We start from the raw sequence: 27,676 nt of genomic DNA, 5'->3' as shown, positions 1-27,676 counted from the left end.
GGAATGCGATGTTAAAAATGTTCCAATTATTGTGCGTGCATGCTGCACACCTAACAACATTTGTGATTCACTATCCCAACAATGGATTAACGAAGTTGAGCAGCTGAATGCGCTCTACGAGCAGCTATCGCATACCACCGACATGCAAGTTGCCGATGGCAAAGAAGTACGTGCTGCTCTTGTTCAGTACTTTTCAACAAATGGGACAGCATTGAATGGAGCATAGCATGTACTAACATTAATTCATCTCATGTGGCTTGAAGCTGATGTGTTGAAGTGTGAGGTAGCAAAGCTCTCCGTCCATCGAAAGCGTCGAATCGAACAAAGTTCTTAATACCACACGAATATTCGCTCTGTGTTTTAAGATTTATTGAAGAAATCTCCAAGCAACTGCACAAGCTTCTCCTGTGCAATGACTTGCCGTTCCCTGAGGCTCCTCTCGTGCCTTGAAGTATCGCCCAGTGCTGCAATGAGCCTGTCTTGCTGCTCCAGCAGCAAGTCGAATTTATCTTGCGGGGCCACACGTTTCCTCTTTCGAGTCTGCCTATGATGCCCGCTGCTGCTTTCAGGTTCTGTATTTGGAACCAGGGCAGCTGCTGTCTGTGAGCGTAGAGGTTGAACATTTTCAGTATCTGCCGAAGGTTCGCCTGAAAGGTCACCCAGCTCATCTGAAGAAGGTGTTGGTGGCCTTCCAGCTTCCATACCTAATATTATCTGCAATAAAAATTTCATATGAAAGATTTATTTATTGCACAGTTCCACAAAACAAAAGCGCACTGAAAATTGTTGAAACAATAAAGATGTTACTGAAGTGAGGACATTTCATTTGACACTTAACCGACAGATCAGCGCACTCACTTATGAGTGCACTCATTCACTCTCGCACTAATATTTGCAAATGTGAAAGAGACTGGTTGCAAGTGTAATTAGCTGACAAATAAAGGGCAGATGATGGACTTTGTTATGAGATATATATGATGAGCCAAAAGCGTGCTGTAGTCTGAGCAAGTGGTGGTGAGTACGTCTCAGTAGACGAGTTCGAGTCAATGTGAGTGCGAATAGTGTGACGCACCGCTTATGATGCTCACCTATGCACTGGTAATGCAAACTGACGAGGAACATTCAATTGTCAGCCCTTAAAACCACGAAGGGTTGTTGAAGAAATGGTCTAGTAAGCATTCTTTCAGAAGCCAACAGATGCACGACATTCAGAACAGTTGTCACGACTCTGCAATGCAAAAGCAGCAGGACAATGTCGGGTGCTTGATTGGCCATTAGGAATTGAAGCACCATGGCTGTCCTGCAGGTTTTCAAAAACTAGTAAATGGAGGGTAGAAACTTGCTCACTGCTGAAACTGCTAAATAGATTGCCTTTTTGTCTGCGGTATATTGGTATTAGCTATGAAAGCAGAAAAAGAAGATGCATCTCACCTGTTCCACAGTTTCTTCTGGATAGCAGTCGCTCTGCTGAATAAGTGAACGGTCATTCACTGGCAGGCTGCCGAGGAAGCGATGGATTTCTCGGAAGAACGGCCAAGCTGTGGCCCCAGATCCTGTGCTGTTCTCTCGAACTACTTTCCTGGTAAAAAACCGCAAGTGAATTCGAATGTCAATCGTTGCAAAGTTCAGTCAACACACTTGGGAGGACATCGCTCACACATTATTCCCGTCAAAGTATTTGGTCAACACAGACAAGTAGTAGTATGTGGTTATTTTATTACATATTCAAAAAGAAGGAAAAGACGTTTGCCAGCCCCGGCATCTGATATCTGAAGCAGCTGAATTGTGGCGGCAGAAATAAAGGAATAATGAGGAAGCGGTCGAGGAAATCGGAGGTGAGCGACAGGGAGGAAGGACAGGGCAGATAAAAATAAATGTATACACTATGGCACAATATGCAGTGGGTTGCTTGAGGCCCGCCTGCAAATGCCTTGCCACACACAGGCAAGCGATTAGCCGTGATTTCGTTACCGTTGTCACAGGGCTACCAACTAAACGCTGGGCTCAAATAGTAGACAAGAGGCACCATTTGACCTTTAAAGCTCATTATCTTTCGTATAAAACAGCGCGAAGACACGGGATGAAGCAGAAGAAATAGACACGCACGGCGCCGTGTGTCTATTTCTTCTGCTTCGTCCCGTGTCTTCGCGCTGTTTTATACGAAAAATGCATAACCAACTCGCCCGAACTGCCATTCTACTACTGTTTTATTGCCAAGCTAAACGATAGCGCATCCACGCGTTACAATGAAACAATTTGCTCACCTGTACTTTTGAGTTAAATTGTCGATCTTTGATTGTACTTGTTTCCGGGTCTTGAAGATTCCGCGTGATCTAAGTGTTTGCACAATGGCGTCATAAACCTTGGCGTTATGTTTTTCGACACGCAATTGTTCCAAATTATCCTCCCACATATTAATCAGAGCCCACGTCTCTGACTCTGTCCAGGTGACCTTCGGCTGCTGCGGCTGCAGACGCGCCGGCCTTGCTCCACGCGCACTTCGTCCACGTCGCTCATAGCGTCCGGTCACGTTGGTCCCGTTTAATGAAAACAAACAAAATGGCGAAGCAACAAACCAAGAAAGCGCGACCCGTGCACGTGGTTCGAGAGTCTAGTGCTCTTGCTGAGAGTAAACTTTTTTGCGTGCTCTCGATTAGTTCCGTTAAGCGGTAAAAAGTATTAAAATTAGTTATAAACGCAAAATTAACGCGTTTTTTCTTTTTTTTTTTTGAACCTGCACTGAAGCTCACGGGGAACCAGAGTACTCCCTTTGCCTGCTCGAGGGAGATGATCAGAACTCCTTCCGCTAGGAACTTCCTTAAACTTCCTTTCCTAAAGGACTGCCATGTGACACGGCGCGTATCTCCATTGAGATAAAGACTACCTTGGTTGAAGGGAGTTAAAAGGAGTTCAGCCATGCCCGTGTGACAGCGGTATAAGGCCCACGTGCAATGCGAGGACGCGAACAAGTGACCTTGAAGTTGATATCGACGGTCGCAGAGTTACTGCCCTAGTAGACACCGGAGCTGACTATTCAGTCATTAGTGGACCGGTAGCCTCTCAGCTCGGAAAAGTTACCACCGTTGGGATGGCCCGCTAATTCGCACCGCAGGTGGCAACCTGATTACTCCATCGGGACGATGTACTGCAAGAATAACCGTAAATGGGCGTACGTACCCCACTAGCTTTGTGGTCTTGCAGCAGTGCTCCCGCGACGTGATTTTAGGCATGGACTTCCTAAATGAAAATATGGCTATCATCGACCTCCGATCCAAGCTCATCAAGCTCTCCGCAGACAAAGCCATACCTGCTGCAACGACTTCGACGCAACACGTCGCTCTAAACGTCCTCGACGGAGAATTGACCTTGCCGCCCCGATCAAGCGTCTCAGTCAGCGTAGGTAGCACAGACATCGAAACCGCTGAAGGCATCGTCGAAGGAAATATCCAATTCCTCTTGGAACGAGGTGTCGGCATCGCAAGAGGCATTGCGAAATTCCGGAGAGGACAAGCTCAGGTGCTGGTAACAAAATTCACTGAAGAATACCGGCATCTCAACAAGGGCACTGCCATCGCTTTTCTCGACGAATTAGCGGACCTCAGACGTATTCGCCATCCACGACCAACCACTGGAAGATGCACCGGACCAATTCCGTCAGCCCACATTTGACATCAACCCAGCATTGACCCACAGCAGGAAAAACCAGATTCGCAGTCTTCTTCGAAGCTACAGGGAGTGCTTCTCGTCATCATTGAAGGTACGACAAACACCACTGGCCAGGCACCGCATTATAACGGACGAAAACGACCGACCTCTGCACCAAAGCCCTTATCGTGTATTGCCGCGAAAACGGCAGGCCATTCGCGATCAAGTGGAGAAAATGCTGCGTGATGACGTAATCCAGCCATCGAACAGCCCGTGGGCGGCACCAGTCGTTTTGGTCAAGAAGAAAGACGGCACACTTCGCTTCTGCGTTGATTACCGCCGCTTGAATAGCATTACTAAGAAGGATGTCTAGCCGCATCGACGACACTCTCGACCGGCTCTGCAATGCAAGGTACTTCTCATCGATGGACCTGAAGAGCGGATATTGGCAAATTGAGGTCGACGAAAGAGATCGCGAGAAGACAGCATTCATCACACCGGACGGTCTTTTTGAGTTCAAGGTGATGCCATTTGGCCTCTGCTCCACACCAGCCACATTTCAACGAGTAATGGACACAGTTCTGGCAGGCTTCAAGGGGCAAATTTGTTTGGTATATTTGGACGACGTTGTTGTCTTCTCGTCAAACTTTGAAGACCACCTAAAACGACTACAGACAGTGCTGGAAGCCATCAAGTCATCGGGGCTAACGCTAAAAGCATAGAAGTGTCACTTCGCCTACGAAGAACTCCGGTTCCTAGGTCACATCGTTAGCAAGGGCGGTATTCGCCCAGACCCGGAGAAAACAGCTGAAATCGCCCAATTCCCACCGCCTGCCGACAAGAAAGCTGTGCGCCGATTCCTTGGGCTGTGGGCTTATTATCGACGATTTGTCAGAAACTGTTCGCGGATCGCCGAACCGTTGACGCAGCTTACAAAGGCTGACGTACATTTTAAATGGGAAGCGCCGCAAGGAGAAGTCTTCGACGAACTTAAGCGCCGCCTGCAATGCCCTCCTGTACTTGGCCACTTTGATGAAAACGCCGAGACCGAAATTCACACCGATGCGAGCAGTGTGGGCCTAGGAGCCGTTCTCGTCCAGAAGAGTGCCGGACAGGAGAAACTAATCGCCTACGCGAGCAGGTCCCTCACCAAAGCCGAAGTCAATTACTCGACGACCGAGAAGGAGTGCCTCGCGATCATTTGGGCCACTTCTAAGTTTCGTCCATACCTATACGGCCGACCATTCAAGGTGGTAAGCGACCATCATGCGCTCTGCTGGCTGGCTAAGTTGAAAGATCCCTCCGGCCGCCTTGGCAGATGGAGCCTACGACTTCAAGAATTTGACTTGGCTGTCGTCTATAAGTCGGGCCGGAAGCATTCCGACGCAGACTGCTTATAACGCGCTCCCGTCGACGCTCCCCCAAAGGACGATGACGACGACGCCTTTTTAGGACCGGTAAGCGCCAGCAGTTTCGCAGAACAACAGCGATCAGACCCTGAGCTGAAAGCGCTAGCCGATTACTTGGAAGGAATGACCACTTCCCCTCCTGGTGTGTTCAGGCGACATTTATCATCGTTCGCGTTAAGCAATGGCCTCCTTGTGAAGAGCTTCGCAACCAACAAGACCGTGCAGCTTCTTGTAGTGCCTAAAAACCTCCGGCAGGAAATTCTGCAGGCGTTGCACGATGAGCCCACAGCAGGCCATCTCGGATTTGCGCGCACATTGCGTCGAATCCAGGAGAAGTATTACTGGCCGCGACTGCCTGCCGAAGTTGCCCACTACGTGAAGACATGTCGTGAGTGCCAACGACGCAAGACGCCGCAGGACTACTAAACTCGATTCCGCCCCCGGACCTGCCCTTTCAACAAATTGGAATGGATCTCCTCGTCCCCTTTCCAGCTTCGTCTATGGGTAACAAGTGGATCATCGTGGCCACTGACTACCTTACCCGCTACGCCGAAGCAAAACCACTACCAAATGGTACCGTGGCAGAAGTTGCCAAATTGTTTGTCGAACAAATTCACTTGCAACACGGCGCCCCAGAAGTGCTCATCACGGACAGGGGAACGGCGTTTACGGCAGAGTTGACGCAAGCCATCCTGGAATACAGTCATACAAGCCATCGACGAACAACTGCGTGACCAATGGCCTTACGGAGCGCCTGAATAAAACGATCGCGGACATGATCGCCATGTTGACGCTGAACACAAGACCTGGGACGCCATCTTGCCGTACGTGATATTCGCGTATAACACGGCAGTCCAGGAGACGACCAGAGCGACCCCGTTTAAGCTTGTGTACGGCAGGGAGCCCACGACGACGCTCGACGCAATGCTGCCGCACGTAACCAACGAGGACAACCTTGACGTCGCCGCCTACCTGCAGCGTGCAGAGGAAGCCCGACGACTCGCACGACTACGTATTAAAGACCAACAGCGCACCGACAGCCGACGATACAACTTACGACGACGCCACGCAGAGTACAATCCAGGAGGCCAAGTGTGGGTTTGGACACCAATTCGCCGTCGCGGATTAAGTGAAAAGTTGTTGCGTCGGTACTTTGGGCCGTACAAAATCATTCGCCGCGTCGGACCACTGGACTATGAAGTCATTCCCGACGGAACGTCAGCATCACAACGGCGACGCGCACCCCCTAAATTGTATACGACTGAAGCCATATTACGCGCGCTAAAGAATCTGTGGCGTTAAAATTTTGCAGTGTTTAAGTTGCTTTGTTTTGGAACATCGAGGCGATGTTTTTTTTAAGGGGGGAGTAATGCCGCGAAACCTTCAAAACTGTATTTGTTGTTTTTCAACAGCCGCCGGCATACAGGCTTATCACTCTTATTCTGGATCGCGTATCAGTTCCGTAATCTTTGTTTGTGAATGCTCGATGTCGCGAGTCACACCTTTATCAGTTTCTTTGTAGCGCAAGATGCACCGAGATCTATCTCGAAGACTCCGGCCACTCGTGTGTCTTTCCACAATGTTCCAGCCTGTGCTGGTAGCTGTTTGCGACGTTATCTAAATTGTTCTGTGCAGCCTTTAAATTGAGCATTGACGAGTGTGACGAGCATTCTTTGTTCGACGATCGACCAACACGTTTGCTGCTATCGCCGCCGCCGAGTTGCTTAGTTCTTTTGCGGGCGCAAGTCAGCCCAATGAAGAGTTAATTTCCGTACCATCAAGCCTGTGTCTTCATTTGTGTCATCGACCCTGGTCACCACCACGTGACAATATGCTTAGCACGATAAAAGATGGCGACACGCCGGCCGAGCGGCGCCGCAGACTGCTCACGAAGCGTACAGCGCGCGACTATAGCAGTCGCGAAGTCTACGATGTGCGGACCCCGCGTCACCGCAAACTGCTCGTGATGCGTACATTAGAGCACTGCACGGGCCCGGCTGCCTTTTGCGTTTCTCACCCAAGCACGGCCCAGCTTGTCCGGTACAATCCCGGTTCGGCCGCGTATTTGGGTTTGCTCGGGACGGTGGCTCCGCGAGAGACAAATGACAGAAGAGACGAAGAAAGCGGGCTGTTCCGGCCAGCGGCTATCACTCCCCGCACCTCTCGCTCATTGGGTGCTGCGCGCGCGCCCCTTCTGTCGCCGCGCTTCTGGACGTCCTGCTCCCTGCACCTCTCGCTTGTTGGGTGTTGCGCGCGCGCGCCTTTTGTCGCCGCGCTTCTGGACGTTCTGCTGCTGAACGTTTTTTGCCCTGTAACGTCGTTTGTGCGCTTCACTGCCTACCTGCCGGGTAACGTCGCGTGTGCACGCTTCGGGCTGCTGCTGAATTTTTCGTTCGTGTAGCGCCGTACGCGCGCTCTTGGCTTCTGCTGAACTGTGCACGCTTCGGGCTGCTGCTGAATTTTTCGTTCGTGTAGCGCCGTACGCGCGCTCTTGGCTTCTGCTGAACTTTTTGCCTGCATTACCGGCTTCATTGTCGTAGTGCCCTGCAGCAGAAGGCGACACTCCTGCCAAAGAAGTAGCAGCATTCTTCGGCGCTTGTGCTGTCCGTACGTGAAACTATGGCGGCTTCTTTGCCATTCACATGCGAGCTCGACAACGACAACAGCGTCGAGAACGTCAAATGCTTTCGTGTCGCCCTCAACACTGATGGGGACGCGTACGAGTGGCTGAGCAGCTACAGCAATGCTACGAGTACGTCGTGGGTAGTCGACTGGGAAGTGGCCGATCCTAAAAGGTATTTTACTACCTGACTTGGCATGTGCTCGTTCCTTGTAGTTTTCTCTTGATTAACTAATTTTGCTTACACCCAATGTTCTCTCTACTGAACTGAAAGTTTTTGGTTGTTTCATTTTGTGTGATAGTATCTGTGCATTCAATTTGTTGATGGCCCAGCATCATAATGCACAAGTTAATGTGGCTTCTTAGATGAAGAATAAATGAGTATAGTGTAATTTCAATGTATCATTTTTCTTATATATGAATTGAAACAAAAGTCTGCTTAGTTATGCTGGAATGTAAATTTATATTATTAGATTGTAAGCTCTACTTCTTGGGATGCAACTTCGAATTCGCCTGGCATCATCCAAATGACCTTGAGTGGACATACCGCACTTTTCTTACGCCAAAAACTAATCTTTATTTTTAGGTGTCCACAGAAAAAGACAAATACTGCAACTTTCTTTTCCCATAAACCACTTATTATTATTAACAATCGCAGAATGAAACGGCAGTATGACCTGGTGCAGATGTCCACCGAAAACCTGCACCTTACTTTCCCCCAAAACACACTTAAAGTAAAAATATATAAAAAGCATAGTAAAAAGTGGTGGGGCATTCTACTTTCCAATTTATTTCCAACCTACAAGTCGGGGGTCCCCCATGGAAAAAGCTACCACAGACAGCTTGACTGGGCCTACAGGCAGCATCTCGCAGTGCATTTCACAGCACAATAAAAATGGATATGAACATGAGAGCAAAAGCAGCGTTTACACTTCCTAAAGAATTATACACACATCAGATATCATAAATGAATATGAACATCACAGTAATATTCATTGCCTCATCATAAAATTTGTTGATTCGTGTCTAAATGCGCTAGGTGGAGCAGTAAAGTCAATGTGGGCTTTAGGTTTATTATAAAGTGATGGTATGCGGTAGTCAAGAGTGGCCCGGCCATAATTTTTTTTCGTGTATGTGGCACTGGTTTTACTTCCCTACGTAAGCTGTAAGCATGCAAGGGATGTGTGTATCATTTGGAGGGGTACATTTATGCATATAGAAAGACAGTTTGTGATCATATAATTTAGTTGTTTTAAGCATATGATGTTTAGTAAACAAGCGATCAGTAAATAGCTGGCTAGGGTTTCCATAAAAGTTGTCAAGAATTCGTAGCACCTTTTTTTGTAGCCGCTCTAGTTTATTATAATTATGGATGGTTGTAGCTCCTCAAACTAAAATGCAATATGAAAGACTAGAGTAGAAATTAGCAAAACATATTGCTTTTTTGAGCTTTACTGGAAGTAATCCTCTCAGCTTATAGAGACAGCCAACTGTTTTGCTTAATTCTATCGCCAACTTGCTAGCATGTGTGTTCCACGACATGGTTTCTTCAAACCAGACGCCTACAAATTTTTCTGAAGTCACACACTGCAATGCTGCACCTTGAAAGTGTAGGACTAGCTCAGTGTCACAGACTTTGTTATGAGGCTCGAAATAATACATTTAGGATTTTTAACATTTAAAGTTTGCTCAAATAACTATTTATGACAGTGTTCAATTTGGTAAAGGTTTGTGCGGAGAAAAAAATATTTGTGTCATCAGCGTACATGACCAGTTTCGGTGAAAGAGGCAAATTGCACGTCATTAATACATGTCGGGATACATGTAAAAACTGGGATGTGGTCACTGATATAAAGGGAAAGCACACCTGATAAGCACTGGTCACAATGTACAATTGGTAATGCAGATATCTAGAAGTGTGGCACCGGTATCGGTAACATGGGTAGGCAAGGAAATTATATTCGAACAAGTGGAAGCGCGAAGTATGGTTTCTAGGCACTCAGAAGATGAATCTTCCCCAAGCATATTGATATTCACATCACCCATAACTAAGAAGGCTCCTTGCATTGAATGGAGGCTTGACAACAAAGTTTTCATTAATTCAAAAAATTGGGTTTTGTATCCTAATAGTGGCCTATGGACAGCTGCTATAAGAATATTTTTTAACCGTACCATAAAGCACTCAACACTGGTGTAATGCATGGTTATTCACCGAGAACTTCGCAGGCAATTGAGGCTTTGCTTTTTACCTCTTAAGGTGAAGCTTGAGCATCCCCCTAATGCAAACCCCCTCTACAACATTGCTAAAGCATGTCAAACCATTCTTCCCATAGCTTTTGCTTGTGACTATTTTGAACCCATTCTTATAGCCTCCCATTTTTTCCCTAGGATTGTATTCCACAAAAGGTGGAGATGCCAGCATAGCAGTTGCAACAAGACTGCTGGCCGGAACGCTACAAACTGCCCAGCCTTCGTTGACATAAAAGTCAAGAAAGTCACAAAGGACACAAACAAGAGGGATGGCTTCTTGAAGCGAACTGTGCCGCTGCCTGCTGTCATCAGGGTCAGGGATGACCATAATCATGCTACTGACTGCGCGGATGGCCTGCGGTTGCTGCGGAGCACGTCTGACACTCGGGCAGCATTTCATTCCTACTTTAATGATGGCCACAGCCCAGCAGAGGCCATAGCACTACACCAACGAAAGCTGGAAGTAGAGGATGACGGGCTAGAAAAACTGGCGAGTGGTGCTGTAAACCCGAGTGCCAACACAGTCTATAACTGGTACCGGGTCTGGCGGAAGGAACACTTTGGCAGTACTGCAGATCCTTTGACTAAGCTGGCTGAAAAGGCACCAGCCTATCTTCATAACGGTAAGTTGCAATATGCTCAACAGTACTATGTGATGGAGAAATTTTTTTTTGCGATTTTATAGCCTCAGGGCATAAATCCATAACGTTGTTGCAGCCTGGAAAGGCCGACATCTGAGGTTGCATTACAGTTTTCTTTTCCCTTCTAGAGGCCACGTCAGGCTTTAACCATAAAGCTTCGGAGCAATGGCCATGCAAGTCTCCACTTTTCAATACCTGGAACTTTGAGATTTGCAGGCCAAACAGTCAGTTCTCTGTCTCGTGAACATTGTGCCTGCCACAGGAGCCGCTAACATAGTAATAGGCCTGGTGCATGAAAATGCAATGTAGACAAATCCCACTGGTTTCATGTGGTATTTAATGTTTTAGCGTTACAAGCTGCAGGGAATATTTTCATATCTTAAACTTGTCATGAGCATGCATCTAGCCTGTGAGAGTTGATAGTGGGTATAACATGTTAAGTTGGCAGGAGCAATATAAAGTGACATGTCTGTGTTTGTACTGCGTCACATAAAATACCCGAGAAAAAAGATTGAATGGCTAAGATTCAAAACCATGAATTTCTCACAGCCTCATAGACACGATATGATTGCCATGTTACTTGCTGGATAAGGTGAACATGGCTTATACTAAGTGAAATGCAAAATCTCGTGATATGAAGGTGAAAAAAAGGGTGAATGCACCATAAGAATGATACGGTGCAAACAAGGCATAAAAGAAAGTGTACAATAGCCTATAAAAGGTGTTTGCAGTCATTAGCTTGATAACTGTTTGCCAGCAGTGAAACCTTACTCCTGGATAGCACAAACAGTAATTATTTCGTCTTTTTTGTGTCCTGTTTAATGATCCGACATCTAAAATATCATTTATGAAAAACTTCCCAATTCAATGAACCACACTATCAAAATAAAAAAAGAAATTCCTCTGCGTGTTTTCCATGATTCCAGAGACTTCTGACTTTTGTTACATGCACAGCTCTACAAAGCCCTCAATTATATACGCATATCTGCTCAGCAAGGGCGCCCTATTAAAAATCGGTTTTAAAAATTATGTGTGGAAAGCCATGATAAACAGTAAACAGTATTGGGTGAGTTAAAGTAGTTCACATTGTGGAAAAGGCAAAAGAGACAAAGGACAGAGAAAGGAGAGGACGACACGGGTGCTGTCTAACAACTAAGATTTATTATAAAGTATATACGGTGAAATGTGCGAAACCAAAACAAAACATCAAGGATTATGCTGCAATGAAAGGCACTTATCAATGAAGGCTATCTCATTTCCTTGTAACACAAAAGACTGTTATGCTACACATGTGACCGGCTTCTTAGCAATGCAGTAAGCTTCAAAAATATCCCTGCCTATCTGGTTGTTGCTGTAGTAATGGGTCGTAGTGTTATGCAAAGCCAGATAGCAATTATGCTTTCTGGTAGGCTGGAGTCTTTCTTACACACGAAATTGAAGCTTACAGGTTTGTCATGTAGTATAACAGCAATGTTTTGTGTCTCAGAATATTTACATAATTTTCTTTTCATGCTGTATTTACTACTGCTTTCATGAAAGTTTGAGAATCCGAAATAAAATTTCTCATTACCACCTATTATTTACACTTGAAATGTATACAAAATATAGTGCATTCACTTCATTCTATTTTCATGTGTTAATTTAACGCAGGCACCACATTATTTCCGGTCAAAAATAAGTAAATAACCTAAACGGAGGCCATTTGCTACACAACAAGGGTGGGACCAAAGAGGGTCTTACTGCTCCTGATATCAGAGAAGCACAGGCGGTTCTCGCACAATTGCTGCCTTCCCCATATAGTCATTTGTGAACACATTTCTACTCTGTAATAAATTATCTTTCAGGCAAAAGAAATAATTGCATTGATCAACACCACAAATTAGGAGATGATATAAATATTCTCCCTAATGCTTTCCTTCATTTCAGTGACTGTCAGCCTTACCCTTTCTCCACAATGAAATCATGCCATACTAGGCATCTCTCTTGGCCTGTATATACCTACCTAAAGGTTTAGAAAAATTCAGAAATTGTTGTCATCATAATCACAGATGAACACCACACTTAATGCATACTAATGCTCTGAAGTTTCACTTTCTAAGAACAATTTCCGAGTGGCAAGCTCTACCACTACAAATGGTATTGATTACCATTGGCAACAAACTTTATAGCATATTTTAGAAAATGCATTTGTCGTATACTGCAATTTTATTTCATGTTTTTAATTAATGTTTGCCTTCTCATTGCATTTTGCTTTTATTTTCTACCTCCCTGCTTGGATCTAAAGAAAGGTCTCTGTTATTTTGTACGAAAATAGTGTTCTGGTTACGTCACATGAAGCATTGACACAGTCGATAGTACAAGGTTAAAAGCATGTGTCACCTTTCGCAGGGATCGATGTCAGGATCACAAAATCTGAAGATGGTACCAGCTGGGCAGCTCTTATAGTCACCCAAATAATGAAGAGGACGCAAGGGCTGACTTCTGCCAAGGAGATTATATTCATCGACAGCACAGCCTCATGCAATGAGTCCCAAAGCAGCGTAACGCTGGTACTTGCAGCGACCGTGGTTGGAGCGCTGCCGCTAGCGGTCCTGCTGCACAGCTCTCAAAGCACCGAGAGCTACAAAGCTGCTTTTGGCCTGCTCAAGCAGAGCTACCCGACGTGCTTCGGTGGTGCTCATGTAAGCATTAATGTGCATAGTGTTCATAACGGACCAAGTCATAATTACAGTTAGGTGCACAATTGTGAATTGATCTTGCCTCTCTCCTGCTCTGTTGGAAAGGGGGAGAACAAAATGAAACGTTCTGCAAATTTAATCTGACCTGTTGCATACACAAATCAACTTATAAATTTTCACCACCACAGTTTTTAAATAATTCCCAAAGACTATGTAATAAAAATACAGCATTAGCTTCCAATTCATTTTATAAGGTAATAGGCAAAGGCTATAAAAATTCTACATATCGTGATCATCAGCCAGACTATACCCACTGTAGGGCGAGGACCTCTCCCATATTCCTCCAACTAACCGAGTTCTGTGCTAGCTGCATCCACTTGACACCTGCAAACTTCTTAACCTCATCTGCCCACCTAACTTTCTGCCTCCCCCTGCTATGCTTTCCTGCCTTTGGAATCCATTTTGTTACCGTCAGCTAACATTGGTTGTCTTCTCTATGCAATACATGCCCTGGCCATGCCCATTTCTTCTTCCTGTTCTCCACTAGAATGTCATTAGATATTTTTCTGACCTACCCGACACGCTTCCTATTTCTGAACATTACCCCCGCCATTTTTCATTCTATAGCCCTCTGCGTTGCCCTGAATTTAAGTAGAACCCTTTGTGTTAGCCTCCACATTTCAGCCCCATAGGTGAGTACAGGTAAGACGTCACTGTTATCCACTTTCCTCTTGAGCGATACCGATAAACTGCTAGTCATAATCTGCGAGTACTTGCCAAATGCGCTCCATCCCAATCTTATTCTCCTGGTTATTTCCCTTTCATGATCCAGATCTGTGGTTACTACCTGTCCTAAGTGGACATATTGTTAAGGAAAGAACACAGTGGTAAACGCTAGTTCACTCTTAGACGCACACCACACACAGCACACCACAGAACGAAGTTAGCTAGGCCTGAGCGTCGTCTTCTTCCCTACTTCGCATCAGCACGTCGTCGTCGTGTCGATATACTGTGCTCCGTAACAATATTTTCCAACCACTTCCAGTGCTTCGCTACCTATAGTAAATTTCGGTTCCTTCCCTAGGCTGTCGAACATTACCCTAGTCTTCTGCATATTATTTTTTAGGCCCACTTTTCTGCTTTTCCTATCTACGTCATCAATGGTTCTTAGCAATTCATCCCCGGAGTTACTTAGCAAGGCAATATCATTAGCAAATCGTAGATTACATGTAATAATCGTTAGTCCTGTTGCGAGCATTTTTTCTTAATGACTTCAGGCTTCAAATGGCTCACTAGGAGAAGGCAAAAGCATACATATTTTTTCGGTTTCTTTTGCTGTTGCATGGCTTCAAATCCTGCTTGAGCACTGAAAGCCCAGTTCAGTCAATTGTGCCACGGCACATATAAGTAGCAGCTGTATGCTTTGTAATCAAGGTGACAGGCAGTGGTGTTACAAGTGTGAGCAACATACCTTATATTTTATCCTTTTTCCGCTGGCATATTGACATCACAGCACCATATTACTGTCTACATGACTTAAAGAGGCAGTCTTCTGATTTTTTTTTTCAATTATTTTCTTGCATCACCTAAAAGCTCATTTTCCAAACTGATAAATATTTGGCTGCGGCACTGAGGAACCCAGCTCAGCCACTTAAAACACAATTTTTCAGTATGATAGTCTCATTTTCTCATTGGCGGATAGTGTCTGTAAACCCTTACTTTGGATACATGAAATATAGTTAGCATGGTATTCTGAAACTCATAGGAAAAAGAAACTGTCACGCCATTTATGTGGCTTGCAGTGGCAATCTTGAGAATGACATTAACCAAAATGTAGACTTTCTAAACCTATAGGTAAGGGAACTAAAATATATTTAATTAAAGTAGGCAGATATGAAATAATATAACTGGTATTTTTTGACCTTGAAGTACAAGGGGAAAACAAGTGCTGCGGCAGTTATAGCAATGATGTGGACTTAGCACTTTCTCCTTAAAAGCATTTTATTAAAAGCGGATCAAGCAAAAGTAAACGATGATAGTTGCTGCACTTTACTGAGAGAAACGCAGGCTGTCTTAAGTTGATATGAACAAAAATAGCTTTCTTTATGATGCTTTGCCATAGTTATGAAATGTACATTCACTTCATCCGCTGCAGGGAGCGCCCATGTAAGTGGCAAAGAGAGGACACGGCACCTGCCACCATCTGCTCAAACCTTATTTTCTCAATGAATGAAAAGATAAATTTGGGTTTAATCTGCAATTTCTGCCCTCGTTACTGCCATCAAGTGGTCAGATTTACCAGAATACGCTAATATTTATAGTCATTTATGACACCAGACTGTCCCTTTAAGTTCCATGATTAACAGATGAGCCGTCTCGATAAACTGTGATTTTCCAATATCAGTGTGGCCATATTTTTAAGCCTGTGGTCTAATGAAACCATGAGGGGAAAACGCCTCCTCAATAGTATAGTCTGCTTCTTCTTTGTGACCTTTGTCTCTCTGGCTTTGCTACCCGAAGGCTTCTAACAGATAGCAATGTGCACATCTTGTACTATTATAATAAGTGTTTCTGTTTACTGCAACTAAGATACAAAATATTACTCATATTTGTCAGGCTCCCGAAGCATTCATGACGGACAATTCGGCAGCAGAAAAAGCTGCCTTACAAGCAACATGGCCTGAGGGGAAGCAACTCCTCTGCCACTTCCACGTGGCCCAGGCAGAGTGGCGCTGGCTTCACGCATCACGTGACATCAGCAGGGAGGAGAAACGAGATTTGATGACAGCATTTCAGAAGGTAAATGCAAATGAAGCATGCTATACTTTTGCTGACCACCTCATTGTTAAAGGATCTCAGGTGATCGAAATTAGACTGCAGCCCTCCACTATGGCATTGTGCATAGCCCAGGTAACTTTTGAGATGAAGTCCACGTACCTTACTATGTCATGCCATACCTCATTTTTTTGTGCCTGAATTTGGTTTGGAAACCAATATGGCTGTGGGATACTGCATTTATCAAAATGCATAAAATAATTGGTCAGCAGCGTAATGCTGTGAGATGAGCCCAGATTTGAAATGTACTCTAATAAAATGATGTGAACAACAGTTTCGAGGATGTGGTTAGAAAATGTTTTGTATTTTCATAAAAACAACTTGCAACTTTCAAAGGAAGTGAGCCCTTCTGTGCTCTGGACTAGCGCCTAATTTCTTGTTACACCCACTCACCTCAGGTACATCAATATTATACTTGTAATCTAAATGAGCATTATGCATTCTGTGCGCCGCCTGTAGGGGCACCACTTAAAGCTACCTATCAGCGGCGGCAGGAAGCATGGACGGGGCACAATCTCTGGCTACCCCATTGCTAGAGCAAGCATGACAGAGGTTCACATTTTAATTTGCCCTTTGTGCAGGTGCATGGAAATTATTTCTGGTGGCAGCATCCGAAAAGGAAGAGAACTTATCAAAAGTGGACATGTGTTCGATGTCGCATCTTTGTGGGATGGCTCATTCCACACTCATTAGAAGTACTTGTCGCACACACGTGTCATTAAGTCAAGCTATCTATGCTGCTTATCACGAGTACAGAACCTCTTTTTGTGCTTTGAAACAAATGCCTACGCTTAAACAATGCGTTTCAAAAAAAGAACCTGACAAGTCCTATATTTTTTCCTGGAGTCCAACTGGTGCCTGCTTTGTGCACCCAGTCAAGCGGCTATCAAGAGAAGCACGCGCGACAGAATGTCAGAATTACACCTGTAAACAGGTGAACAAGCGGAACACTATTTTGCAATAATTTTCTCTGCCTTTATAAGTCGGCAAGGTTGCAAAGCGTCATTGCAATAGTGAGAGAGCACCATTTGTAGCTACAAGCAGGACTGTTTCAAGTACCATTAGATTTTTGTGCGACAAATGCCCACTCTCGAGCAGTGTTCGAAACATATGAGAAACTGTAGTGGACAGCTCTGCATAACTTACCTGCCAACGTGGATGGTGAAAATCACACATCGTGGTTGTGGAATTATCCTTTTTGCGTATAGTATGCACACATTGCAAGACGTGCTTGGTCGTAAACTATAACAGTTTTTAAGTGCATTCAGTAATTGTTATTGATCTTTTCACCTCAATGTTAAACTTTGCATTCTACACAGTCTATATTTTTTTTTGTCAGAAGGCTGTCATCACAGCATTTTTGTCTCGGTAGATGAGAAGCTTCGCTTGAAAACTTTGCACCATGCAACTACCTGACTTGCATTACCCACGTTGAAATGGACAGCAGAACAGAAAAAAATTACCTTTGTTGCCTCTGAGATGTTCCCGGCTTAGAGTACCTTAATTCATTTATTTCTTGCCACTAATAAAATGATGGCTGCAGAGTCTGCTGTTTTTTTTTTTGGCTTCTAAGGAAAGACATTTTAAAGAAAGCAAAGGAAATGTGTGCAGCAAACAAGCTGGAGAAGTTTAGTTATGAAATGAGTTCAGGTGAATATAATATCAAACCTGTCAAAGAATCTTACACCCAAACGGTTGCAAATTACATACAAATGAGAAAGTAGAATAAGAAACCTTTAAGAAAAACCCATAGTCATGACATATGTTCCATGTTAGCAGAAAAATGTTTCAAAGCAATTACATACGTATCAATATTCCAACTTAATGATTGCTAGAAACTGAATTATTTGCATTATTAAGAGCTACATCATGCCAATCTGGCAAATATGCACAACAAATGATATTCTGCAACTAACCGAAAATTGAAGAGCCAGCTGTGCAAAATCTAGAATGATTAGTATGCAAACACTAGAAATGTTTCTCGGTTTGCACGTCGCCTATGTAAACTCACAGGTGCACAAACTATCCAAAGTCATGAGGGAATGCATGATGCCATCTATGTTGCTTTCAGTTCAACAAATTATCACTGTGCAAAAGACATGAATTTGTCAGTTGCGATGAGTAAAACAATTATGCAACTTCCTTTCGCATGCAATTATAAAAGCAACACTCAAAATGCACTGATGATGATTGACTAGCTACAGATTGCATTAGTATACATGTTCCACTCCAGCAGCAAAAATTAAGAAAGTAAGGTGACATCTGCAGCTCTAATTTTTTTCTCCGAGAGGAGACAATCCAGTGTTGTCTTTTTCCCCGCTTGTAAAAACGGGCAGGAAACTTGCAGAAAAACATTGCAGAGAAGCTTTTGTAGATGTTTGAACACCTCACTACATAAGTTTGTTTTTATTTCACCCAGACCTTACATGAAAAAAATATCTTTGCCGTTTGCAGTCCCTCCATTTTGCGCTGCCACGGTCGGTCGCAAGGTCGGCACCGCAGTTCTTGGCAGTGCGCCAAGATGCTGCGCAACGATAACATCACCATGTCTACCTTTTGACGTTGGCTTCAGCGGGGGGGGGGGGGGGGATTGGGGGGGGGGGGGTAAAGCCCTTGGCAGTGTGCCAGCACTTGCCTGGCTGTGCAAGCCTCATTTTCAGTAAATTCGCTTTACCTTGCCATGGGTGATTGGAGCGGGCGCCGTCTTCTGCCTTGCGCGATGCTAAAAGGCTGCTAAAAGACAGCGTCGGGATTGCCGTCATGATCGCGGCTGACCCGTGTGCTTTCGTTGACGACTGATGGGAGGAAAGATGGAAGACATTCGCAAAAAAAAAAATTTCCCACGTACCCCGAACCCGTAGCACCCGTCCGAAGTCATAGCCTTTTATGGTCGTTGGCTGGGACCGCGCTGACAGTGCTTATGCATATTTCTGAATTAACACGGTTCGAAGTAACAAGTTTTAGTTGCGAATTGTGCCGTCGCCAACGCCAACCCTGCCACCGGTCATGGCACCATTTAGGCTTTATGCACTCTTGCATGGTTTTACCTGGTTTCATCCATCCCCATTGGACATGCACAGCCTATGACTATGCTGAGGTATTTTTTTTTGCCACATGCTGCGCACCAAGCCACTCAGACACAGCGGCGTGTAGTTCGAATTATCCGTAACGGATCCGACTCCCTCCGAATCAACAGGCTTCTTTGCATACAGACCTCAATGGAGCTTGGCCGGACTAAGTAATGCAGTTCTAATTATCCGAAAACTCGAATTATCAAGGTTCGAACTAACAAGCTTTCATTTATACACAATTTTTGATGGTCATGAATGAAAAAAATTTTCATAACTTTCAACTGCGTATTCCACTATAACGTTTCACCACCAAACTGGAGGTGAAACGAAAGAAATTTAATCAAATAATAACAAATTGGCAAATTTTTCTATTCTATTCGCTTCCTTCCTCCTCCTTTCACTACTGTTCATTTAAGGAGGAGTATTCAGCTCTTTTAGGATTTTAAATCCTGTGGCCTTCCTTCAACTTACACGCAGCAGCAGCAGTACTCAAAGCATAGTAGACAAAGAAATGATGATGGTAGAACAACAGAACACCTGTCGTTTGTCAGCTATGCCCAGATTGCGGGTGACTGCAAGTTTTTCATCATTGTATATAAGTTCACTGCGAGGCAAAGGCCTGTGTCATGCCACTCCAATTCATCCTTCAGGACAATGTACTGTTGGGCTGGTTGCCAAGAGTTGAAACTTCATGCCATTTTTACATTATGCCTGTCCTGTGAATGCAAAAGCTAATCCTGTCCTGTGCAAACCGTGCCCTCACAGCACCTGTAGACTGCCCAACCTCGTACGCTTACTTGACTGATATCTCAACTATGTTCGCCCTCTCTTCGAAGGCTCTGCATACATACCCTGCTCATGCCCATGTCTGCTTCATTTCAACCAGGATATCATTAACCCGCATTTGTTCCCTGACCCACTCCACTCACTTCCATAATTTAGTGTTACAGCGAAAAATTTCCACTGCTCAGCTGCCTGCTACACCATTAGTGTAGTTTTAATCCTTTTTTCCAGCCTTCAAATTCTGTTCTCTTGGCATTTCTCCAATGTAATGTTGAATATTATTTGTGTTGTGTCTATATTAATCTTCAGACTCAGTGGGGTGCTTTGTCAGTTTAGTTTCATTTGAGGCTCTGTAGTTGGTCCCTCCAAGTCATTTTTTTTCGTATAATGCGCCTAAAATGCACAGTGTCCCTGTTGAAGATAACTGAGTGATTTTGTACGTTACAGCTACTGTACCAAATGCAATCATTAGTATTCCAGAATCATCTCGTTGCATCTCATTATAAAATAAAAGTGGTAAGTCCACATGCCACTGCTGAAAGATGCAAAACAAGGAGTGCGATGCGAATATATTTAGTACAAGGCAATATGTAATGTGCATTTTATAATATTCCCTGCAGATAATGTATGCATCATCAATGGAGGAGCTGGATGCTGTAACGGCGGAGCTTCAGGCAAAATCCCACAAGGGATATGTGGAGCGAGTCACGGCTTTCCTGAAGCGAAAAACGGAATGGGTGCTCCTCTTCCGTGCTGGGATACTGACTCGAGGCCACAACACCAACAATTTTGCGGAGGCCTCAGTCCGTATTCTGAAAGACGTCGTCCTTGGAAGGCAGAAAGCCTATAATGCCGTTGCCCTCGTTGACATTGTCAGCACTGTATGGGAGGGCTACTTCCAGAAAAGGTTACTAAAGTATGCCTACCACCGTGTGCCAGCCCAGAAGCTCTTTTATGACAAGCTGCTGCAAAGGATGCCTGAGGACGCTGTTGCCACTATCCATCCCCTTGGTGACCATCTGCACGAAGTCCCCAGCGGAGAAGATGACGGGAAAATTTACCAAGTGTGGCAAGACGTCGGTATTTGCACTTGTCGAGCCGGCCAACAGGGAGCGTTCTGCAAACATCAGGCGCTAGTGCACAGCACCTATGGTGGAGGGTTCCCCAATGCTCCTGCCCTGGATGCCCAAGACCGGCACCAGCTAGCGTGGCTTGCCGAGGGCGACAAGTGCCAACCTGCTGCCTTTTTCCGTGACTTCCGCACAACTACATTGGACCAGCCAGGAAGCAGTGTTGGCAATTCTGCACCAGAACTGTCACCTCACGACTTTTCTGAAGGTGCCACAAGTTTGCCTGAAGCGATGGATGTTGAGCCACAGCTTGATGTTGGGGCGTCAACTTCCAGTCAACAGTGCAAAGAGGTATGGTCTATATTTGCTTCTTTCATACATTACAGCTAATGTTTAAACTTAGATATTCTTTTTCCAACATTCACAGAACATTTTAGTGCGCATTTCTAAAACCAGTTTTAGAGTTTGTCAATTATTTTTATTAATTACATAGTAAAGTTTCCTGATCACCTACGTCGCCTTTTCCTGTGTAGTGGAAATCAATTATGTTGGCTGTTTTGTGACTCAAGCAGTTGACTTGATACCACATTATGCACATGCAGTTATACCTCAAGCTTTGTATGTTTAATAAGAAAGCATTGCTATTATATAAAAAAGGAGAAGTAAATGATGGATCCATCAAGCTGAAATGCAAACAGACAGTAACATTTAAACACTTATCTGACCCGCTAGCATTGAGTTGTGCAACAAGTCAGGGTGAGAGAACTGTGTAATTTCTATTTTTATGGCACCGATGCAACTGCTCGCTCAATAATCACAGTGAGCAGAATTCGATGTTTATGAGCAATTTCGGATCATGGAAGCTATACCTCGTTTCACCTATTAAATATCCTAAAATAAATAAATAAAAGAATTGATGTTGATCAAACAGCACTTTAAGAGCTCAAACCAAGATGCTGAGCTTCTAGTCTGCATGCAAGTTAGTTTAAGGTAGGAAAATGTTGCCTCAAATTGCATGTCATTATCAATTCAGCACCACCACCATAATGTCACTCCTTTGGCTTTTATACTTTGTTAATTTTAAGCAATAACACAAAGTAAATCCTGCTATGCTGGCACCCAACGGCAGTAGCATGCTAGAAACACATTTTTGCTGAAAACATGATCTCAAATATTTTCAAACCTTACTTCTATCACATTTGTATGCTTTAAATTGAAAACTTGAAACCATTTTGTGATGCATTAGTCATATGGGTAAACAGTTCGAAACAAATCTAGCATAAATTTTGCACTTTTTGAGCAACGCTCTCAAGGCAAAGGAATTGATTAATCTTTTATCCGAAATTCCGATAGATCACCATCAAAGAAATAGGCATCTGTGTATGCTTCCTTTGCTTGCAATGACTTGAATTAAATCTTAAGTAGGCTGGAATGAGCCTCTGCATTCCTTATTCCTGTGTCTTTAACGTCAAGTAGCTTTTTCAACTGAATTAGTTGAAACTATCTTGATGTGTTAACACCCTAAGTGCAGTTACAGTAATCAACCTTCACTTTTTATGCTGAATCCATTTCAGAAATGAACGTAGCAATGAGCAATAGCATTGACAGTGAAGGAGGAATGAGTGCAATGTAAGAGTTACCTAGTCCTAGTGCGGCAACAGTTACATGCCACCACCATGAGTGACAGTTTGCTCATGCGCAGTTCTGCAGTGCTTGCACCAACCTACATTGCAGAAAAAGAGCAGTCATGAACTGAATACATTGTTTGAAAGGTTTAAAGGAGTTGTATGAAGCACATAAGTTGTAATGCACCACTTCATATGTATATACTGGAATGAATGTTCAGCTAAATTTTGACAGCTACCATTTTTCCTTGGATGCAAAGCTAAATATTTTACTGCCCAATGAAGAGTCAGATATTCTGTTAAAATGATCTTACAACAAGAAAATTTATTTCATTTTTTGATATTTTCTTGCATTACAAGATGCTCTTTTGTATAAGTTTCATCAATCGGAAGCTGTGAGCCCTCAACATTCAAATACGTGTCACATAACGAGCAGTGACGGTGAAGTGAGAAACTCATTGCAGTAGCTCATTGTTTTTTCAGGCTCTTAATCATTTGGGCATGCATAATTTGGATTCAATGCACCCCTGAAAGTTCCTTCATCATGATGATGATGAAGAAGGAACTTTCAGGGGTGCATTTTCACGACCGAAGTTTCGGACTTTGTGGCATCCGAAAGTTCAATTTTCCGGACTGAAATTGGCGCTAGCAATAGCATGGAAATCATTTTCCAGAAAAAGGCTTGTTCTTTTGGCATTATATAGATGCGACCGACTGTCGTCGCGTCGAACTGCTTTTGTGCAGTCGTGAAAGGTGCCATCTCGGATTTAAGCACAGTCATTCAGACAGACTAGCTTGCCTCTTTGTTCATCATTGCCACTTGAGGCAGTGGCAATATCAAAATGCCCTTCGTTACGACCTCAGACTGGAAATCATTTTCAGATCAGACTGAAAATGAAACATGAGCATCGTCCACCGTGGCTTCAAATATATAACCCTTCCCGCTGAAAGGTGTGTGTTTGGAGGGGACAGTACAATCGCAGAAGCTCTCTCGTTCAGCTTGTTTTTTTCCCTTCAGTTCCATCTTGCAGTTTTCGTGAACGCTGTTACTGATGGAAACAATGTTATTGCTTTGCAACGGTGCCGCAGTGGTTAGGGCGCTCGGCTGCTGTCCTCGGGGATGTGGAATCGAATCGCGGCTGCGGCAGCCACTTTTCAATGGAGGCTAAAAGCAAGGCCCCCATCTGCTGTACGATGTCAGTGCACTTTAAGGAACCGTAGGTGGTTGAACTTTCCGGAACCTCCCATTATGGTGTCTCACATAGCCCGAGCCCCTTTGGGACGAACTACACAAACCGAACCAAACATCACTGCCTCGCGTCGGGCACTCAATTCATTCGTGGCATGAGCACGACCTGCATCTGAGTCAATGTTGTGAAGAGGCATGGGATGAGGAAAGCATGACTGACCGAGGTAGCCCAAATGAAGTTATAATGGTGAAGAGTCGAGTAAAACATCGCTAGGCAAGACGGGACATGCGAAGGAAAGACACATGCACTGAGTAGCAACCAAATAGTTTATTGCCACAGGTGAGGCAGCGATATAAAGGAAACAACATAAGATCAACACAAAAAAGGAAGTGCACAACCACACTACAACTTGATGAATGAAGTTTAGGGGAGAGAGGCGGAACAAAATTTTTGATCGTCCATATGTTTGGTGGTAATGAAGCTAGATGAGATTAAAAGTTTTTGCGTTGAGGAGAGGATTGATGGAATACCTATTCCTCGTGCGTGTTGTATAGTTTTTGTTAAATACCTTTTCTAGCTGCTGAGAAGAGCTGTGTATGCTCAGGAAGCACACCTTGAACATCACTTAAGGAGTACTAAAAGTTTCATTTTCACATCAAGATTTAGCAACACACTGGCAAGCTGTGCCATGAAGTGCTCCATGATATGTGTGCATTTTCTGCAGCACATTTACAGATAATGTAAGTGAAACCTCCACAAAGTAGAGAAAAAATTTGGAGGACGCTTAAGCTTCGCCTTGAAGAGTGGAACGCGATAGCGTTATTGCACCTCGTCGAGAAAACATATTAAACGCAATGGCAGCGTTCGGCGCGGCAACGAAACGTGCGCCTGAGCAAGCGGAACGAAGCAAAGAACTCGGTGTCTCGGAGGGAGAAAGCCGGGCAGCGACGCGCCATGAAGGCGGACGCGATCATGGGGCTGACGCCTTGATGAGATCGTCCTCTATCTCGCTTGGGAGCACCACACAGACGCATGATTCATCGGAAGCAGCTCGGCACACATCGCAGGGGACGCTTTCCCAGCAGAAGCGCTACCATGCAATTTATCCTAAGCCTTGTAAGGGTCTTACAAAGGTGGAGGAACGCACACTCCTCCGCCTTAACACCAAAACGCTGCTGTGCCCGGCAGTTTTAAAACACTTTGATCCTGCCTGTACAGGAAAGTGCCCGCACTGTGCGGAGAAGTCTTCGGACATCTTCCATATGGTGTGGGCATGTCAGTCGACCCCGAACCTCACCCCCAAACCCAACCCCACCCGGGAGGACTGGGAGGCAGCCCTGCTCGGCTGCTCCGATCTGGCAAGCCAGAAGGCCCTGGTTCACCGAGCCCGAGCCGCAGCGGTCGCCAATGGGCTCCTGTAATGAGGAGCCCACCTAGTGTTTGCGTGAGGTTGCTCCGACTACCTCAAGCTTCCTCCGAGTAAAGGTTTTACACACACACACACACACACGTCAGAGGCGTCCGGCATCAGACGCTGCACCTAGCAATCGCGCTTTGAGCGTAAAGAGGAGCCGCGTCGCCTAAACACCACTGTTCGAGTGACGCACGCTGGATGTTGGAAGGGGAGAGAGCGAGAAAACTTATTAAACGCAAGGGTATTGGGGCATCCTCGCACCGGTACCCGCGCGGCACGAAGGGGAGAAGCGGGTGAGTGAAGATAGTGATCTAAAGAAAGGAAAGACGCTTGATTTTACAACCCGTGAGGGTGCACGGCGAAACGTCAGGGGCGAGTGGCGCGCCACGTGTCGGGGCAGCGCCGCAGTTTGCGAGGAGGGGTTCTTCTGTGTTTGCCGTTTATGAAGTGCATGCCGGGATTTATCACTCACGGCCAAACGCCGCCGCCGACACCGGCTTTTCTGCGACACGAGCTCTTTAACGCTACCGCGTTAAAATGCAAGTCCTGTAGGTTTCAAAGGCCCAAAGGAGGTCCTAAGTAGAACTTTTAATAATAGTTTGAGTCACTTTCTTCTTTTTCTGCATTTTCATTGCAGTTGTACCTTAGTAAGGTTGAAAGTTGGGCGAGTTGAATCTGGTTCATTTTGAAGGTAGCGCGAAAAACGAGGACCAAGAGTAGAAGAGTAGACCAAGAGGTCGTGTTGTGTCCTTCTACTCTTGGTCCTCGTTTTTCGCGCTACCTTCAAAATGAGTTGTACCTTACCCTGACTATGATTCATCTAATCAACAACTGCAAGTTTGGAGAGTGCAAATTCAAGGGGGGGGGTAAATAAAACTCATCTCAAAGTAAATAAATGCAAGCTGAAAGTGCACAGAGCAATTGTTCCTGAAATATAGTTTGCAGAGTAAGTACCTCAAAATTTCTAATACAAAATATTTAGGTCAGCTTTGACTCATTGTATCTTAGCATTCACATATGTTGCCACCAAATGCGAGGTCGTGCAAAGATATTGCTTTTCTGTCTGTAGCGGCACAGCAGTGACACTAGATGACAGTTTAGCTTCATATTTTGATTGTGACGCGTCATCTGGTCATAATGTCGAAAATTCTGTTGAATTTCAGTTTAGCACAAGCTTATTGAGCATTGTCTTGCTTGCTAGCAAGAGTCATCTATTTATTAATCACTAATGTATAGATGACCATATGTACAGCGGTGCTTCTTGAATAAAATTTCATTGGCACAGAAAAATAATTCACACACATTCAACAAGGTTCATGCTGCACAAACATATCAGCACTTTTTTACTGCATGCTACATGATTATGCTTTTTCCTACATGACTAAATGACGAAGACATTACTGTTACTCCGTTACTCTCTGAATGATTTACTGTGCTGTGACAATTTCATTTTTGACTTAGACCAAGTGGGATGTCGGTGGCTATCACCTTTTCTTCCAGGTAAAGGTTTGCAGCTCAATGTGATGATCATAGCATTGTGGTCAGAGTAGTTCACACTAATGTATTTATGAGCAGTCTTTGATCACTGCTTGTTTCTGGAAGGCTAGATTTGTGCAAGTGTTTCGCTAAATTTACATAGATCCTTTTAGAACTGACAGACCTTTAGGATACTTTAGCTCTGCCTTTCAGGGTGTGGCACGACAGCATTAATGGCTCCCATGTATGACTGTTCTTCCGGATCCTCGTTCATATACGTGCACTTTGCTATTTTAACTATAAGACAGCACTTCGTTTCTGACTAATTTTTCGGTTTCTTTTTTTTTGTGTGTTATCTCGCACATGCTCCCTAGCATCTAGTTTTAAAATGCCACGTTGTGTGAAACACTATGCGACATAGATATACAGCTGTAAGAATGTGCCTGCGTCGTGTAGGGGTGGTGTGTGTGATTGAAAATTCAAGGGTCTAGGATTCAATTCTCATCTCACCCTCTGTAAAGAGCTCCTGCTAACTTGGCCATGCCATGTGGTTCCATGACGTCACACAACTTGCTTGTCATTCTTTACCTATGCATGTCACCTGCCAGCCATTACTTGTTAGAGATTTGCTCGTCACTCTCCATAGATAGTGCCGGTTTTTCTGCCAAATGGGAACCGTAGTACTGTTGTTTTCACGTTGTTGCCAAGTACAGAAGGTGTTCAAATCTAACAGAGCACCTATTTAATCAAAATTTTCTCATGCTTTCCAGGGGAAAGTGACACAGTTACTTGGGTCCATATGCTAGCACACCAGTGCCACGTGCTAACACATAAGCTGCGTATTAATAGTATTCACTAAAAAAAATTTGTTGTGGTTTAGCAATAGCAATGGTGGAAGCTTCTTTTGCCTGCTACATTATTCCCTTATCACGGCCTGTCAGTGTAAGGTGCTGCATTATTGGGGACACT

The 27,676-nt window shown here is 44.5% G+C and overlaps 2 protein-coding genes across 2 annotated transcripts; one reads left to right on the top strand and one right to left on the bottom strand.

Annotated features, from left to right (window-relative positions):
* Positions 1–258: 258 nt before the first annotated feature.
* LOC146180799 (uncharacterized) lies at positions 259–1,575 on the bottom strand. Its single transcript, XM_084576145.1, has 2 exons — positions 1,432–1,575; positions 259–714 (listed from the first exon to the last, which is right to left on the bottom strand). Exon 2 carries the CDS (start codon positions 700–702, stop codon positions 361–363), a length of 342 nt encoding a protein of 113 aa, XP_084432271.1. The 5' UTR covers positions 703–714; positions 1,432–1,575; the 3' UTR covers positions 259–360.
* A 5,687-nt stretch (positions 1,576–7,262) lies between these two features.
* Positions 7,263–21,392, top strand: LOC146180798 (uncharacterized). Its single transcript, XM_084575658.1, has 5 exons — positions 7,263–7,849; positions 10,063–10,547; positions 12,954–13,246; positions 15,860–16,042; positions 20,553–21,392. The coding sequence occupies exons 1-5, from the start codon at positions 7,674–7,676 to the stop codon at positions 21,390–21,392; spliced, it is 1,977 nt and encodes a 658-aa protein (XP_084431784.1). The 5' UTR covers positions 7,263–7,673.
* Positions 21,393–27,676: the final 6,284 nt, after the last annotated feature.

The sequence above is a fragment of the Amblyomma maculatum genome, chromosome 8 (assembly GCF_055883805.1).
Source record: "Amblyomma maculatum isolate TAMU_Amacu chromosome 8, ASM5588380v1, whole genome shotgun sequence".
Taxonomy (NCBI): Eukaryota; Metazoa; Arthropoda; class Arachnida; order Ixodida; family Ixodidae; genus Amblyomma; species Amblyomma maculatum.
The sequence above is the reverse complement of the archived record's forward strand: the minus strand, read 5'-3'. Positions and strand labels throughout refer to the sequence as shown.